At 36.8% G+C, this 19,135-nt stretch overlaps 1 protein-coding gene across 1 annotated transcript in view; it reads left to right on the forward strand.

Moving 5' to 3' along the window:
• Nucleotides 1–19,135, forward strand: part of Gpr149 (G protein-coupled receptor 149) — a 50,665-nt gene that overhangs the window by 7,131 nt on the left and 24,399 nt on the right. Inside the window, exon 3 of the mRNA XM_038346923.1 lies at nucleotides 358–809. Coding sequence (XP_038202851.1) covers nucleotides 358–809 — 452 coding nt within the window. The remainder of the gene's footprint in view (nucleotides 1–357; nucleotides 810–19,135) is intronic.

The raw sequence follows: 19,135 nt of genomic DNA on the forward strand, positions 1-19,135 counted from the left end.
CACAATAAAACAAATGTAAACAAATTATTAAAAATGATGAACTGAAAAACTAAAACTAAATATATTTGAGAATTTTCTAATTCACAGTAAAGTTTTGGTCATATGAGATCTCCTTAAAGGCAGAGTCTTTAAGATTGGCTGCTTTTTAGACTGCTCTTTGTATAAGAGAAATTAGGCTCAGAGTAATAAGATGAATGAATTTTGTAAGACATATTGCTTTGCATACATTAATAAGTAACTAAAGATATTTTATTCCATGTTATCAGGTAAATACAGTGCCTGTTCATACTTATTATTTACATCCAACGATGTTTACATCTACCGCACTAATTGTGGGATTTTGTTATTTTCATTCAGCCAAGAGGAAAGGCTTTGAATTCAACCTATCGTTCCAACAAAGCTATGGAATCTACAAAATATCACACGCAGATTACTATGAGGATGATGAAAATTCAATATCCTATCACAACCTGAAGAACTGTGAGTGCGAAGCTACAAAGGAGCCTGGGGCAGACAACAGCAATGTCTTCAAGGCCATTACAGTAGAAATCAGCACCACGCCACCGGTGGACAGCACCACACTGTCCAGCGTCAACAAGTGCACCAATACTTCAGACATCCCAGAGGCCAAACCCGGCTTGAACGGGGAAAAGAGTGCTTTTTCTATTCAAACAGAAAGTGATATTAACTATGAAGAAACCACCATTTTTGAAGGTCCAGAAAGACGATTGTCTCATGAGGAGAGTCAGAAACCTGATCTTTCAGACTGGGAGTGGTGCAGGAGTAAGTCAGAACGAACCCCTCGCCAGGTAAGTTCTTCTTCCTAGGAAATTAAAAGTAAACCTAACCAAGAGTCATGTGAAAAGATGATGAGTTTATTCCTTCATTTAATCAATCCCAAGGGTGATTTCACTTGTCTCAATTGCTTTCCACAGCATCTCATTTTTATTACAAGGCCTTTGAAATATTCCATTTATTTATGTATCTTGGTTTTGCATTTCGTGTGTGTGTGTGTGTGTGTGTGTGTGTGTGTGTCAGTAGACATACATGGGATCTTTGAGAAGTATAAGACATTTTATTTTAACCTCAAGTAATCTGTTAAAATTCACACTCTACTCCAGAGCTCTGGCTCCTGAGTCCATTGGTTAAATAAGTTAACATGTTTGATTTAATTTTTTACACACACACACACACATGATTTATTTCAGGATGCATTCTTGTGAGCCATTTCAAGCCTTGTCAAATGTCCCATTTCCTTAAGTATAAAAATATTGTTTGATGATAATTTAAAAGCAAAAAGAAATTATATGTGGATATTCTTATACTTTTTCCTGATTCCAGACTTCTGAGTGATGAGTCTCTATTCGTGTTTCGGCATTGTGTTGATACGAGCTTGTTGTTTCTAAAGCCTCACATTTGATAGTCACCCTGGCTTGGGGGCTATAAGGTTACTGGGGAGAAGGAGGCTTTTTTCTGCATTATGTGCTGGAAATCTGATCACTGGTCTCAGTCTCTGGAACCAAAAGCTAAACTCCAGAAATATTTTGCTAGGATTAATGTATTCATTGATTAAATATATAATCATATAACACAAGTAGAAATGTGCATTTTTATGTATGAATAATATATTTTCCTGTTATCATTCTCACATCACTATTTTAAAAGTAGTAGGCTACCAAAACAAGAATATAGAACATTGGGGAAATATGCACATTGTTTTAGAACTTAGGAATCTCAGAAAAAAATAAATATTTGTCAGAAATTTAATACTGCAGTCACTGTAGAGACCAAAGAACAAAATACTCCCCATTTTTAGAACAATAGGAGTCACCAGCTAACAGAGGAAGTCTCACTCTTTCTAGCATCGGTTTGCTTCTGGATCATATGAACCTTGGGTTTTCTTGACCTGAAAAATCAGTAATTCTCATGATAGTGTGTGTGTATGATTGTGAGTGTGTGTGTGTGTGTGTGTGTGTGTGTGTGTGTGTGTGTGTGTGTGTGTGTGTGTGCAGAACATACTCTACCTCATGAGCTCTTCGGTTACTCATCTTCCAGCTTGACCCTTAGAGATTGTGTCTCTGTGCTATTTAGTTTTTATTGTCAAGAGACACAACACACCTGGAAAGAAGGAACCTAAACTGAATTTTTTTCTGAATTATACTGGCTTGTGGCTGTGTCTGTAGGATTATTTCCTTGATTGGTAATTGATGTAGGAAAGCCCAGTTCACTGTGGGCAGCACCATCCATAGGCAGATGATCCTATCTATGTAAGAAAGTTAGTTAAACATGAGCCAAAGAACAAAGATGGAAGCAACATTCCTCCATAATTTTTGCTTTAACACCTGCTTGAGAGCCTACCCTGTATTGTGATAAATGTTACTTGGAAGTGTAAGCCAAATAAACCTTTTTCATCCTAGGTTTTAGTCATGGTGGTTACCACAAGAAAAAAAAAACATGCTAGAACAGTCTATCATGGACCTTACTTATTCTTTTTTTTTTTTACTTTATCACAAATGTATATTTCTGATGCAATATGGTATTTATTTTTTGCAAATTTAGTTTCTTAAGACAATAGAACATTGTATATAGTTTTATATATTGTATATAAGAGTTTGTTTTCAGCAAACATTAAATTATTTATTTTTTTCTAAAGTGTATGTTGTCAAAATTGTCACAGGTCACCACCAGAGACATGGTTATCTGAAAGAAGACTAATCCTGTCATGAATCTGGTGGTTTGACATCTGAACACTAGTTGCCTCCTGCTTCTTATGGCCCGTGATACAAAATATTAAGAATTATCTCAAATTTACAGTTGATAGCCATCATTTACAACATTTGGTAGTAGGAATTCCAAGGATCTAACTACACCTAGAAAAAAATGAAAGACCTAAACTGTTTGCCCATACTTTCCTATTCACAGTCCTCTTTAAATAATAAAAAGTAAAATAACACACTAACATAGAAAACTTTGATCATTCTAGGTAGCTTTCAATTATAAAGATTTGCTGATTGCATAATATCATTTTGACTTCTATAATAACCAAGTACTTTAGGACATTTAAATAAAATGATGGCAGTGAGAAAGATGATTGGTGGGAAAACAAGCTGGTGAAGAAACCAGTTGACATGAAGTATCATAGTATCATGAACTTTAAAATACCAAGAAATACCCATGAGGTAGATTGATGTGTTGGTATGACCTTATACTCACAAAATTATTTATGATTTTCAAGATTAGAATTAAGTAAAATTATAAAATATTCATTTTTTAATTTTGTAAGGCATTTTAAATTTTTTTATTTTAAATATCAACAAAATACAAGTGGAGCTGGAAGGCTTACCAGAACTTTTCCTAAGACCAGAAAACAAGTTTTATATTTTACATCTTATTAATTACATCCCATGGATGTAAATGGTGACATTTCCATTTTTAACCATTTCTTCCAAGTAGCTTCTCCCCTCTGAAAACAATAACTTAATAGCTTATACAGTAATATATTGAGCTTTAGAAGACTCTACAGTTGCTATATGAGAACCTTACATATTGAAACATTTAGACTTGGTTTCTCAGTTGACATCTAACGGCACTATATAGAATACTGTCTGTTCTTGAGATTTTAAGAGCCATAGATTTGATTTAAAATACATTTCATAATCTCCAGGTTTCCCTTTTGATTTGTTTAGTTTTAATGTTAGCATTTATGCTAATAAGTGAATTTTAAGTTTATTTTTTAGAACTTCAAAGTATAATAGGATAGATTTAGTAGATTTAAATACAATTTAATGTAAACCACAAATTGAGGATATTTGTAAGATTAAAATTGGTGTTAAAATTGAATAGAAAATGCTTCTTTTGGATGTCTAAGTAATTCCTATGTGGTTCACTGTTCACGTGTTTGGAAGGGGTAGCAGATGTGTGGGTCATCCAGTTAGAAAGTTAAATGTGATGATCATGGCATGACTTTGTTTCTGAAAAAAATGATAGCTTGTCCAAACCTAAAATTCCACCATTTATGAATCATGAAAATTGAGCATGAAATTATTTAGCAACTTGTGTGTCATCTCCCTAAATACTAAGCTCATAAAATTACCCATGATTCCACTTTTCCTTTGCTCTGATATTTTTTTAAGAGTTCCATACTCATTTGTTCTTTAGAATCAGGAACAGCTGGGCGGTGGCGGCCCACGCCTTTAATCCCAGCACTCGGGATCTCTGTGAGTTTGAGGTCAGCCTGGTCTACAAGAGCTAGCTCCAGGACAGGCTCCAAAGCTACAGAAAAACCCTGTCTTGAAAAACAAAACAGCAAAAGAGAGAGAGAGAGAGAGAGAGAGAGAGAGAGAGAGAGAGAGAGAGAGAGAGAGAGAGAGAGAGAGAGAGAGAAAGAAAGAGAGAAAGAAAAGAAATATATAGGCAAGAAGATTGTCAGAAGTTTGTGGCCAGCCTGTTCTCCTAGTTTCCAGACCTGCCAGGGCCACATAGCAGCCTCGTATAAAAAATAAAAAGGTAAATTAAATGAATATAATAACATTTGAGAAATAAGAATATGTAAATACCACTGTTTGAGCTCTAATTACTAAAGAATGGGCCTAAACTTATAGATCAGAACAAAATTAATTCTTCCTTTTAATGAATGACCTACTAAATAATACTACAGGAAAATATCCTGAAACACATATTTTCCTACTCCTAAGAAAATACAACTGTTCACATTTTAAAATAAACTATTAAAAGGCTAGATGCCAGTGTTTACAGTAACACTGTCAGTTTAATAACTCCAGAGGCTAAAACTAATCAAAGAATAACTATTGACTTCTCTAACTAAAATTACCAGAGTTAAAGAAAAATCTACTTATACCTCTATCTGGAGCCTCTACTGAGTTACCCCAGCACAGATGACTTCTGGGAGTTTATATATTTTGTTTTAACTACTTATTTTCATTTGAAGTGGTTAGTTCATCACTCAGAGGTTAGAGACCTGAAATCTATTACACTAATAAAGACAACCTTTACTGCTTTATTGTCATAAAAGTAATGTGGAATTACTACATTTGGCTTAGAAAATAAGACAAGCAAAGAAAATACCCTCACTCCAATCATTCAAAAAGAAGCTTTTATTTTGTCCTGTAAAGAGTGGGTTCTTTTCCTAGAACTCAATTTTGCTTTTTTCAAACACGCCACCTGGGCTATTTTGGAATCTGCATTGCTCCATTCACTAGAATAATTGTCACCTCCAGTTTCTGGCTATAATGAATAAAGCTGCAATGAACATTGTTGATCCAGTTTTGTTGTGATAGAAAGGCGCTTCCTTTGGGCATATGCCCAGAAATGGTATAGCTGAATCATGAGGTAGACTGACTCCCAATTTCCCAAGGAAACCCATATTGATTTTAATATTGGCTATTCAAGTTTGCACTCCTAGTAGCAATGGAGGAGTGTTCCCCTTGCTCCACATCCTTGCCAGCATGAGTTGTCATTTGTGTTTTTGATCTTATTCCCTGATAAGTGTAAGGCAGATTCACAAAATGTTTTGATTTGTATTTACTTGATGGGTAAGGATGCTTAGGATTTCTTTAAAAAGTTTCTTGACTGTTTGAGATTCCTCTGTTGAAAATTCTCTGTTTAGTAATGTACCCCATTTTAAAATATTGGATTGTTTAGTTTGTTGACATTTAGTTTCTTGAGTTCTTTATATATTTTGGATATTACCCTTCTGTCAGATATGGAGTTGGTGAAAATATTTTTTCCATTCTGTATATTGCTGTTTTGTCCTCTTGAGAGTCTATGCATGCAGATATAAGTGGCCTTCCTTTATTGCTCTTTGCATTATTGCCTTAAGACAGTACCTCTGAACTAGAAGATCACATTATAGCTAGGCCAGTTGACCAGTGAACTCTTGAAATCCATCTATGTCTGCTCCCGTGTGTGGGACTACAGCATGCACAGCTTGGGTTTTTGTGTGAATGCTATGGATTCAAACTCAGGTCCTCATGCCTACAAAGAAAGATCCCTTACCTACCGAATCATCATTCCGTGTGGTTTTTCAATCTGTTTGTTATCATGCAGACCTACAGAGTGTCCAAAATTAAACAGTATAATAAGAATGTGGAAAAGTAAAGACACATATAACACTACCGATAGGGCTGGATAGGTGGTTCAATGGTTAGGAGCACTTGCTATTCTTCAGAAGACCAGAGTTCAGTTCTCAGCATCCCCATTAAGTAACCCACAACTGCCTGTGCTTTCAGCTTCTGGAGATCTAATACCCTCTTCTGACCTCCAAGGGCGCCTACCCTCACATGTGCACATACCCACACAGATAAATGCATGCAGACATGTAATTTCAAGCCACAAAAAATGAATCTTAAAGAAATGAATTCCTGCTGAGAGAAATTCTTGAACTCCTTTGAAAGAGAGGGTGTGTGATAGCTCCAAAAACAAGATAGATAGTCCCATACTTCACCAACTGCTCTTTCCTATATAGCTTAGAATTGTACTGTTTCTTAAAGCTACTAATCAAATGTCTTCTTTCAAATATGAAATGATTGATTTTTAAATTTTATATCTGTTTCGTCAGTTATACTAGCTGCAGCTCAGTGATCAATGGCTGGTGGCTACAATGTTGAAAAACTCAACAGCAAGGCATTTTTATTGCTGTATTTCTCTTAAGACAGGTTGCCCTAGGACAAGTGTGTGCTTCTGGATGCTTGTTTCAACATCACAAGCCCCTGAAACACACAGAGATTAAACAAACTTAAGTTTCAAGTGTAAGAACTGCATATAGAAGTGTATTTCCCATGGATCCAGAGGGCTTGACCTTTTGGCCTTGGACTTGTTTTGCTCTCCTTAGGAATACACAGAATCTTCACAATGCATTCCCATGGCATTTAGTTTTATAAAATTAATTGAGGGGATGTCTGTATTCTTTTTTCCTAAAGAATACAACTCATGCAAGCTTCAGGCTCTTCAAACGGCTTCTAGTCCTGATTTAAAAAGAAAGCTAAAGGAAAGCTACACAAATGAAATGAGTTTTGCAACTATGAATTTATAAAACACCACTTAGCCAACGTCAACTCTGTAATATTTGGTGGCGCTTGAAAACAAAATAAATTAAATGGTTCGAGGATACATGGGAAAGTGATAAAAGTGTGCTAGAGAGCTGGAGGTGATTATCAAAGAACTCTGTGAACTGTTTGCTTGTAGGAATGGTCTGTGACCTAGAAAGCACGCCTGTGATCCCCAGAGATGTTGACAATATCCCCCCTCTCCTCTTAAGGAATGACTATGCTCTCGCTGACTGCACGTTTATGCTGAAGTCTTCCCTGCATGTGTGTTAAAGTTCACAGTCTTTTGAAGATTTTAGTACACGTGTACCTTCTAAATTGACCCACCTGAAATTTTAAGACACATCTTTCTTCACTATGCAACTGGATCACTGGGATTATACTGGACTCACCATCTTCAACACCAAGGAAGGGACCTGTTCTCTCTTTCCCCAAATTTGCCCTTTGAAAGTTTAAAGATAGCTTGTTTCCTGCGGCCCACATCATAATAATACCGATATTGTGTAGCCCAGGAATAACCACTCATTTTCCTCCTCAGGCGTCCAACCGTTTCAACGTTGTCAGCCTCCGCCTCCTTCTCACTGGTCAGTTAATAAACTGCTCTTTTTGTCTACTCCACTCTGATAGACAGAACTGCAAGGAAAGTGAAAATATGCCAGGTGATCTGCTTGTAGCTGAATATGCCTTCGAGCAAGAGCATTTGGAAGCACTGCCTTGCCTCTGGGCAAACAGATTCTTCTGTATTCAGAACCAGAGCTTTGTTCAAGAGTCATCCATCCTTCCTACACGGAAAACTTGACCTAAAGATCTACACTTCATTGAATGGCAATATATGCTAAGCCAGAAAACTATCTTAAACTCCCAGAAAAGCAATGTCACCAACCAACAATTACTATAGTTCATGATAAAATCCACGAGTATTATGCAGTTATATAAAAGACAGAATTTTAGAGAATACTAGCTATTCTTGGACATTTTATCATTTGGAAAAAGATGACATTTGAGCATTTTGAGTTCTTTCCTGCCACAGATCATTACAAATCGTAGTAAAATCTAAATGGAGACAAAGTTATCATGATCCTATGAAGCCGAGTATCTGAAATTACCTGGGCGCGAGTGAGAAGGTGACATAGAACGCCAACAAACCCGCTTAGGAGTTTATTAGAGGAGAGTGCGCACAGGCCTGGAGATCGAGGTGCAGAGAGAGCGAAAGATGGCGCATCCAGCTTTTAAAGGCTGCCCCACACATGCGCACAGGGGTTTGGCGTGACTACGTCATACTGATGACGTAGGTGACAGGTGACTCACGCATGCGTGCAAGGGTATAGCTGAGTCATACGTCGATGTAACCATGCATGCACGCACGTGGGTCTCGCGGGCCCCCCACGTGCCTGTCTTTAGAACCTGGAAGTGCAGCCTTGTCTGTGGCTGAATAATTATAGTATTTACAATTTTAATGTGTCCAACATATGCTTTGCCAGTGTTCATTCTTTTGGGAATAAACATTAAACAAATTAGATTGATTCATCAAGGCAGTTTAGTTGTTTATCATTGTGACAATTTCTAAGAAAAATCGCTTTAAAGAAGGAAAGATGGTTTTATTTTGGGTCATACCTTTGGAATATTTAATCCAAGGTCAACTGGCACCATTGCTGTGTGTTTGAGGTGGTGAGACAGCCATCATGGTGGCAGGGGGTGGTGACCAAGTTTACTAACTTTATGGCAATCTGGAAGCAGAGTGGCAGAAAAAAGAAAGAAAGGCAAGAGCCTTTCTCTAACCAACTCTAACTCTAATTTCTACTAACACCTAGTAGGATGCCATTAAATTGTGAAGCTCTTTAATAATAACTAATTAATAATAAACTATCATTGATTGTGTCAGGGCCCTCATGATCTGTTACTATTTAATGATTGAATTCACAAAAAGACACAAGCCAGGGACCAAATCTACAACACATGAGACTTCTTTGTATCCAAACCATAACAAATGTATCTTCAAAATCAATAGTTATTCTGTATTTTCATTTTAGTAGTGACCAGTGAATGGAACATTTTAGATAGAACACTGGCTTTAGAAACAAGCAAACCTGAGTTCTGTCTGGGCTCCTCTTCTCTGTATTCCTGAATTTTATTGGATATATATATATATATATATATATACATATATATATATGTAATGATTTTATTAGGTTATATAAGCCAACAGAAGTCAAATAATGCAATATAATATGGATAACAAACACACTACTGTAGTGGCATTTCATTTGTATTTTAATAAATAAAGCTTGCCTGAGAATCAGAAAAGTAAAACAGCCACACTGGGCAGCCATACAGACCAGGCAGCAATGACACACATGTTTAATCCCAGTAGCCTCACTAGCTTGCCATAGAAACCAGTATGTACTGCTGCATGCTCTTAATCCCAGAACTAGAGAGGATAATAAAATGGGAGAGAGCTCTCAGTCACAGTCTCATTCTGAGATTCCTGGAGGCAGGATCACCATTTCAGACTGAGGTAGAGGTAAGAGCCAGTGGCTCGCTGTTTTGGTTTTCTGGCCTTTAGGTTGAACCACAATTTCTGTCTCTGAGGTTTTACTAATTGTGCTTCATGTTTTTTATTATTATTCCAGTCACTCCTGTACCAATTAGGTATTCACTGAGTGTATACTATCAGACACTGTGCTTGATGCTAGTGGTAGAGCAGTTGACACAATGTACATTTTTTTCTGCCCTCGTGGAATTAATCTATAACATAAAAGAGAAATTTAAAGATGCAAATTTTTATAGGTGTATGCCACCATTTGATAGGAAACTTAGAAAATATTTCCAAGAATATAAGTATTGAATTTGAACCTCATTGATAAGTAAGATTTAGTAAGAACAAATTCTTGAAAATAGTTCAGGCTCCAAAGTATTCCTTCATCTCTAAATCTTAGAACAATGGGAAGAAGACAGGCATCCTACACATAGTTCCTCAAATTGCTAATGAGTTCAGTTGCTCTGAGTACTTGAAGTCTACCTGAAAAACTATTTACCATCTACATATGTCTTAATACTATGACTTTAGGAAAGCAGCTTTCTAGCTACTGATTCATGGAAGGAAAGAATGAAGCACAAATAACATGGAAATAATGTGCTAATGTTCACAGAATATAATATTATGCCATCAAAAATGGATTAATTCTTTATACATTTATACACAGAGATATCAAAATGACAGTTTTGCAAAATTGATACCAAATTGAATTCCCTTATAGTAGTTCGTACTAAAGGCTCAGTGGTGTCCACTGAAGAGCACGTTCATTAAAGTGTCTCTGTGAGCATCAGTGAAGTCTATTGAAAAGGATACTTAAAGCCCACCCCCAGGTTGTGTCTTAACCAACCATGGCGTGTAAAAAAAGCATCATCTAAGGAAGCAATAGCTTTTCTAACATTTGTTAAACTCATGGTACTGCTATAAGATTGGTTACTGAGATATAATTTATTTTAAATATATACAATTATCAATACATAAATTATACATACAGGAGAATCAGAAGGAAAACCTTAAGTGTAGGTGAGCGTTCTGTTGACTGAATGAATGTCAGTCAAAGCAACTACATTTTATGCTCAAATACACAGGTGACTTAGATATTAACAGCTGAGTTGTTTCCCTGCTGTTTGCTTAAAAAACAAACTCAGGGTGTCAAATATGGTATCAATGATTTCTCAATAATAATACTTCAATAGTAACCCACATCATTCCTTCAACTGTTTCCAGCAGACTTAGCACATAAGTGGATCATTAGTCAATGCCCCAGAGTTGCCAGTCACCTAGGAAGCACTCTGAACTCTGAGTGGGCTTTGAGTCAACATGGGGATGAAAATTCCAGAAGTTTAGTTTCATGAAAAAAAATCCATGATGATCAGAAATGAGGATCCTAGTCTAGTCGAAGGATGAAGCTGCTATTTATTTCACCAAATATTGATGGACAATTTTTAAATGTTTTTGAGAAAGGATAAGGCCTGCCCAGTAATTTTATCTTCAAAATATTAATTTTACAGAAAATTTTCTTTGCTTTTCAATGTTCTTAAGCTCAACAATTATATGAGAATTAGCGTTTTTTATTAATTTCCTTTTGATAAGAAATTTACTTTATGCCTAGACTCGCTGGCTTGTACTTTACAAGTGTGATCTCTGAAGTTCCTGCTAAACCAAAATAATCTTATGTCTTGCTAGTGACTCTTATCCACATCTGGGCATTAAATTTGCATAAGATAATATAAAAATTAGATAAATCCAGGGCCACTTCAAACTAAGCAGTTGCTACTCTTGGCACATCAGCTCTAGCGTTTGATGATTTTTATAAATAATTGCTCCCAATGAGCTGCTCAAGCTGAGTATCATTAGGCCAGTTTTTTATAAACCAGCATTGTAAAGTAATGAAAAAGAAAGCTAAGTCTAGCTATATCCCTCCCTTCTCTGCTGGTCTTTATTTCAGTCACACTGAGCTCTGCGAATAGCTCAAGATGTTCCATATTTTAATCTGATCAAATGGGGAAAACTAAGCAGGGTTTACTTCATCTGGTCTTCCTTAGCTCCACGAAGTCAACCCAGCAGTGATGATTATGATAGTCTATGAACAAATAATATTGCTTCTTCTGAAATCATTTCCACATTGATGAGATGACTCACTATATTTTGATTCGGGGATATTTATAACTGATCCTTAGACTTGTTCTTCAGTCAGACTTCAATTCTTGCAATTGTTCTGTCTACCTTACCTCCTAATGGCATACAGAGTTGTTGATGCTTCTTTGTTTTTGAGCAGTATTGAACTTCTTCCTGTTCTCAGCCTTATATACTGGGAGACCATATCCATACAATTCAAATGCAGTCATGATTCTATATAATCTATCTAGCAGTTTAAGAAAAAGATTATTTAATCTAAACAAGGAAATATCGGGTAGATGAATTCCCCATGATTTTATTGGTTCTATAAAGCAACTTTTTCTTCAGTGAGTCCTTTTAAAAATTAAGAATTTTTTTTCTAGCCAGGTGATGGTGGTGTATTTCTTTAATCCCAGCAGAGGCAGAGGTAGAGGCAGGCAGATATCTGTGAGTTCAAGGCCAGCCTGATCTACAAGAGCTAGCTTCAGGACTGGCTCCAAAACTGCAAAGAAACCCTGTCTTAAAAAACAAAGCAGCAAAAAAGAAAGAAAAAAAGAAAAGAAAAGATTCTTTTCCATTAAAGCATGGAAGACAACATGGATGAGAAGAAAAAATAGTTTCTTAACTTTTTATTTGCTTAATACTTAATAGTACATAAACATTTCTTATGTGCTACCTATTCTTATCCTTTATCTAACTAGTGAGTGCTAGTTCCTTTGGCCCAAAAATATAAATAAATTGAACTATGATCATCAGTTCAAAGTGTTGACCACTAGGTCTGTAATAAAAGGTATATGTTCATATATAAAAGGTACATTATCTACAAATAGTATTAAAGTAGATACCACTCTTTATTGTAAACTCCATATCATAACTTGATTTTTATAAATACTTGATTAACTTTTATCAAAATCTCATATACACAGGTAATTCAAGTGCGATTTACAATCTGAGTTCTGGTTAATATTTTAAGATACCAGTAAGCGAAATGAAAATTAATCAACAAAGACACATGTGAAACTCATTTTTCAATGATACAAATTTCTAATTTAATGAAAAAATAGCTCTATTTTTCATACTGTTCATGACATAATGGCTACCCAAAGAATGTAATTTTTACTTAACCTATATTAATAACACTTTTGCATTTCTTTCTAAGGTTTAGATAGTCAATAAAACAGTAAACGGGCTCTGACTTACACCATGTCCTGAATTTCTTGGCATAAATACTGTAACTTCAGTTCGTTTCATGGTTCCAGTGAAGCATTACTGAATAGTGGGTTGAGAGGTATGTATTAGCACATATATCCTAACAGGGAGATACAATAGGATAAATATCTCAAGATGAAAGATAATCATGAAATGCTAGGCTTCCTGAGTCCCCAGGGAAAAGTGAGTGCATTATCTGCCCACTCTGCAGCCCTACAACACAGGACAATCCAGCCTCACGCTGCAGGACAATCAGACGCGATAGGGAGTCAAGTCAAAGCAGGAACTCAGTCTGTTACTGTGAGCAGTTGCTTCTAAAGGTTAAGCGACGTCCGGTGATGTAAGGGTACCTCCAGCCAATGAGAGGCAGTCAAACCCTCCCCCTGGCTGGAGGGGCGTCTACCTAGTTTCTGCTGTCTCATCCCCACTCAAACTTGAGCCAGGCTTTTCTATGTCCTACAGGCCCCAAAGTCTAGGCCCTGAACTTGAGCCAGGCTTTTTTCTGTTCTATAGGTCTTAAGGTACAGGCCCTGAGATAATTTTGGCCCAACAATGAAATATTATGGAATTGATCAGGTGTCAGTTTGGAGGCTTACTTTGTTTTATTTTACTAGCATTCATTACATAGTAATATTGTGCATTATAAATCATTATGATTTTAAAAATATAGGGCTGGCAAGATGGGTTGATATGTAAAAGTGCCTGCTGTCAAGTCAGCTGACCTGAGTTTGCATCTTGCAATACAGCCTCAGTCCTCCATTACATATAAGAACAGAAGCAAGCTTACTTCCTCATTTTGTTTCTATTTCTTCTCCAATTATCCTGGCTAGGAATTCCTACTTTCATCTCCAACAGAAGTGGTAGGAGTAGGCACCCTTTCCTCATTGCTGATCTTAGAGGAAGGTCTTTGAAAAGAAGTTGTCTATTAAATGCAATGTAAGCAAGGAACTCATTCAAGGAATTTGCCCTCCCTAGTTTGTTGAGTTCTTATTACAAAAGGATGTTTAATCCATGCCACCTGTTCTCTATCAGTCAAAATGACTTTGTGATATTTATTCTTCATCTGGTTAATGTGTGATATAGTACCCCTCTTGATTTTCATATTGACCAGTGCTTGCTTCCCAGAACTAACTTACACTTGGTCATAATGTGTGCTCTGTTTAATGAGAAGTAGTTTTTTTTTTCCCAGTTGTTTGTTTGTTTTAGGTCTCTGTGGACCACCCATTGGCCTCAAACTCATGACAGTTCTCTCAGTATTGCTCCCAAGTGCTGGGATTACAGGCATGACCTACCTTGTCCAATATCCTAGTCTCATTTTTGTTCTTATAATAAAATACCCTAATGAAAAGCAACTTAAGGGAGGAATGGTTGGGGGGGGGTGGCTAGCTCACATTTCTAGGTTAAAGTCTGTCAAGTGCTCTAAGCAGCTATTCACATCACAGTTAAAGGCAATGAGAAACAGAGGCAAGAACATTGGTATTCAGCTCACTCACTCTTCTCTATTACAGCCCAGAGCCCCAAACCAGGCAATGATGCCCATACACCTTCAGAAAGGGTCTTTTCATGTCAGTTAAGGCAATCAAGAAACTCTCCCAGAGACATACCCACAGGACAATCTGATCTAGATAATCTCTTAGTGAAACTTCTTCCCTGGTGATTCTATGTTGTGTCAAGTCAAAAATTAAAATGAATAATCACACTCAGGCTGCAGTTTTGATCTACTCTTATTAGAAAATTGGCTTACAGTTTTTTTTTTCCTTGTGGCATTTTGGTCTGGCTTTATTGGGATAGTTATGCTGGCTTCATAAAAATTAGTTTCAAAACATTTCATCCTCTTCAGTGTTTTAGAAAAGCTTGCGAAGGACTGTTGTTATTCTCTGCATGCTAGCTCTAATTACCTAATGTGATACCATCTGGGCTTTCTTTGATGGAGTTCTTTGATTATTTATTCAGTCTTTCCATTAATCACAACTTTGTCCAGATTGCTTACTTTTTACAATTCGGTCATGGCAGGATGCTTGCTTACAAGATTTAATTTATTTCTTCTGTGTCTTCTAATTTATTAGTATACACTTGTTTATTATAGTTCCTTACTATAAGTTCTTAGTCTCCTTTCTTTACTGTTAGTCTACCTAATGGTTTTCTATTCTCTCTCTCTCTCTTTCTCTCTCTCTCTCTCTCTCTCTCTCTCTCTCTCTCTCTCTCTCTCTCTCTCTCTCTCTTTCCCTCCATTCAAACATTAAACTCTCAGGAAGCTAGGAGTGTAACTCAGTGGTAGAGCTCTTGCATCCCCATTCTCCAGAACAAAATAATAAATAATAAATAAATAAATCAGTCTTGCTGATTTTTTTTCTAGTTTTCTGTTCTCTATTTCATCTATCACTAATCTTTATTAGATTTTTCCTGTTTTTGACTTTTGGGCTTGTTTCATTCTTCTTGAAGCACACGACTGTGTTATTTTAGTGCATAAACATCCATTTTAATATTGACTTGCCCTATCCAATAAGTTTGGGTATAAACATCCATTTTAATATTGCTTTGCTCTATCCAATAAGCTTGGGTATGACACTCTGAATTTTCATCTGTTTCAAAGTATTTTGTGACTTCATTTCTGACTCATTTGTTGCTTAAACATATGTCTAATTGCTACATTATTTGAGTTTTCCAACCTTTATTCTGTCATTAATTTCTAGTTCTATTTCACTATTATTTAAAATGACATTTGGTTTGATTTCTGTCTCCTTGAGTGCATTAAGATTTGTTTTGTCATTTGACAATGTGATTTATACTGAAGAACACCCTGTGTGTGCTTGAGAGGAATGTGTATTCTGTTGCTGAGGGAGTGTTATAAATAATTCTATCAGGCCCACTTGATCTATAGCTTCTCTCAAAGCATTTATTGTCCATTGATATTTTTACGCAAACGCTTTACCTATTATTGAGACTTAGATATTGAAGTTTTCTATAGTTATCATATTGGCGTCAGTTTTGGACTATAGCCCTACTGGTGTTTTCCTTACATGTTTAGGGGTTGTGTTATTGTGAGTGGGGGCAACACTTTCCAGTAAGGTAAGCCTCACATCACCTCTCTCTTTCTCAAGGCAAAACACTGCTCCAACTCTCTGTGATAATCACTTCTCGGTTTCTTCTGATGCTTTTACCATTTTGGTATAAACCCCAAGGGGATTTAATTTAGTTGCAGCTGTTCTCAAAGCATATTAAATATTATAATAGCTCATCCATTTGTATCACAGGTAGCGAAAAAGAATTCCCAGTTTTGTTTCAGCTTTTTCTTCTCAGGGTAGATTTATCAATACTCTGGAAAGTGCCTGAAGTGAGCTTGCTATACTGATGGCATATTCTAAGAAACCCTGGTTTTTTTTTTAGATGAGTCTCATTTTTTCCCACATTGCTATAAGGTAGGAAAAGGTCTGCCTTTTTTAAGTTTAATAAGACACCCAGAAATAGTGATAATTCTCAGGGGGAATAATTTATGCTCACTGACTCAAATTCTTCAGAAGATCCCTAATACTTGTCATCTTCCACGTTTTTCATAGATACAATTTCTTTATATGCAATGAAAGACTGTCCAAAGCCTGTCCTAAAGGAATCAGAGAGGGAAGTGGTCTCTCTCGAAGTCATATGCTTGTTGCATAAGGGAGCTTGTTTACATGACAAAGGGTATCCTGTGCAGTAGGGAGATGAATGGTGGCTTGGCCTGGAGCTCTGATCTCTTTTAAAATAAATATTTAAAATGCTTTGATGAACATTTTGATGAGGATAATGGAATTACGCCGTGAAATACTAACACTTACTTTCTGATACTGTGTCTTTGAGATTAGACCTGAGGTTTTGTGTGTCTGTGGTAGGTTGTCAGGCTGATCCTAGCTTGGAACTCCACAGCTGATACCTCTGTTCACCACTGGGAGTGTTGTAACTGTGGGGGAGGGGTCTTTGAACTCAGACTTGGGCACTTGAAGGATGGAATTTTCCACTCTGATCCACAGTTATGTGTTTGATCTATCTTGTCCCTCAGTTCCCTAAACTGAAAAAGACTTAAAGAACACCTATGTCCTATGACAACAAGAGGAAACAGGCTAAAATCACGATGTTTTCTATACTGGATCTTTGTTGTTAAAAACTTAAGCACTTGTACACAGTTAACATTTCTGTGAGTCATTAGTTACCCCCTTTCCCTCTCCTAGAAGAGTCTGAGTTACAGAAATTTGTCAGGGTTATTGTGTTAGACAGTGGAGATACTGGAATATATGGCAGCCCCTTAATGAATGACCTCTTAGAGACATAGTCTATGTGTAGACTTGATACAAAGAGATCCTTTGAAACTGCACAGTAAGTTAGTAGATAGCATGGTCAAATTCTACCCAGTGTCTGACTCTAAGATTAACTTTCTACTGTTCATGCCTTACTTGTTCCCTGCGAATAGCTCTACATAAATTCAAGAGTAATCACTAATGATTGGTGTAATGAAATCATACAAAGAAATGAAGAGGAACTAGTTAAGTTCCTCTTTCAAGTTTTAAGCTTTTTAGTGCTCTCAAGGATGAGAAGTATGAAAACTCCCTTTAGAGTTTTTATCTCACTAAAGCTCCATAGATTAGGAATGATAACCAGACAGAATAATCCCCAAATTAATCAACCTTGTCATTGGCATATAGCAGGGATACTGCACTGTATTTCTCTTTAGCAAGTGATAATTCTAGTTAAGGATATCTAAGAACTAACTGATGAAGATACAACTCATGAACCAAAATACATACTTAGCGTGTATACACTTTAATAAAGATACTTACACCATTAATAATATCCATTTCCCTAACACAGAGATGTACTCAATCATATTCACAAATTAGAGAATACCTCTTAGAGGCCACAGTCTATTTACATGCCCATTTAGAGTATGTCCATTGAAGTTTCCAGAAGTGTAGAATGAAGCGGCAGGGCCGTGTCCCGCCACCCGGCCGCCGGCTAGCTTTACACCCGAAATAATTACACGGAAACTGTATTCTTTTAAAACACTGCCTGGCCCATAGTTTCAGCCTCTTTTTGGTTAATTCTCACATCTTCCTTTAACCCATATTTAGTAATCTGGGTAGCACCACGAGGTGTGGCTTACCGGGAGAGATCTTAACCTGCGTCCATCTCGGAGAGGAGCAGCATGGAGTCTCCCTATCGCGCCTGCCTGAAGCGTCTCCCCAACTCTGCTTCCTTGTTCCCACAATTCTGTTCTGTCTACTCCGCCTACCTAATTTTCTGATCTCTTAAAGGGCCAAGGCAGTTTTCTTTATTAATTAACCAATGAAGGAAACATAGACAGATAACTCTCCTCCATCACAGAAGGGAACTAGAAAAAGAGAAGCCAGTGATTCACATACAGTCCTCCTCTGTTCAGAACAAGCATGAATAATTCTTCCACAGCTGTTCAATGGGCAAAGCGAGTGGCTGTCTGGGCCAGACAAACACAACCACAGACACTAAATTAGCTGTCTCCTGGCACAGTTGACTCTGCATCGAGGCTCAGAAGTCCTAGAAACTCAGATGGCTTCTCGGTTGCCTTGCAGAATTTGGACCGTAGTCTGGCCCTGGGTCTGTTTAAAGACGTGAAGATTTAGCAAGTTCTTTGCCTTTTTATCTCATTCAAAAATTGAGACATTTGAAAAGAGAAGGACGATTGCAGTAGATAATCCCAGGTCTTTCCCAGCTTTGATCTTTAGCTTGATCTTGGTTTGATCTTGGCTTCATGCACCACATACTCTCCAGATCCGACTTCAAGAGTCTATCCAAAGAATAAAGATTTTTCCCACCCTAGTTAAGTAGAAGCCTACATTTTAACCTTTAGTGCAGCTATATAATTCCTACATTTGGTATTAATTAAATTACTCCTTTCTGTTACAGAGCTGGGTAACTGAGGTAGTTAGAGACGAGGCAAATAAACTTTAGTTTTAAATGACTATTTTTATATTTGAAGTGTTCCTAAATGCTTTATAAAGTTTAAAAAAAAGTCTGATGCCCTGAAGAAATGGTTGTATCGTTGCTTAGCTAGTAACAGTGATTTACAATCTTTCCTTTAAAGTTGAAGCTCACCCGAGGCTTTTCTCAGCCACAGCACTCAGCACTCTCACCACCCAGGATTCCAACACTTAAAGTGTTCCTGAAGAACACTTGGGGATGCTCAAAGACTGTTGCCGTCATC

The sequence above is a fragment of the Arvicola amphibius genome, chromosome 11, assembly GCF_903992535.2.
Source record: "Arvicola amphibius chromosome 11, mArvAmp1.2, whole genome shotgun sequence".
In the NCBI taxonomy this organism is placed as follows: domain Eukaryota; kingdom Metazoa; phylum Chordata; class Mammalia; order Rodentia; family Cricetidae; genus Arvicola; species Arvicola amphibius.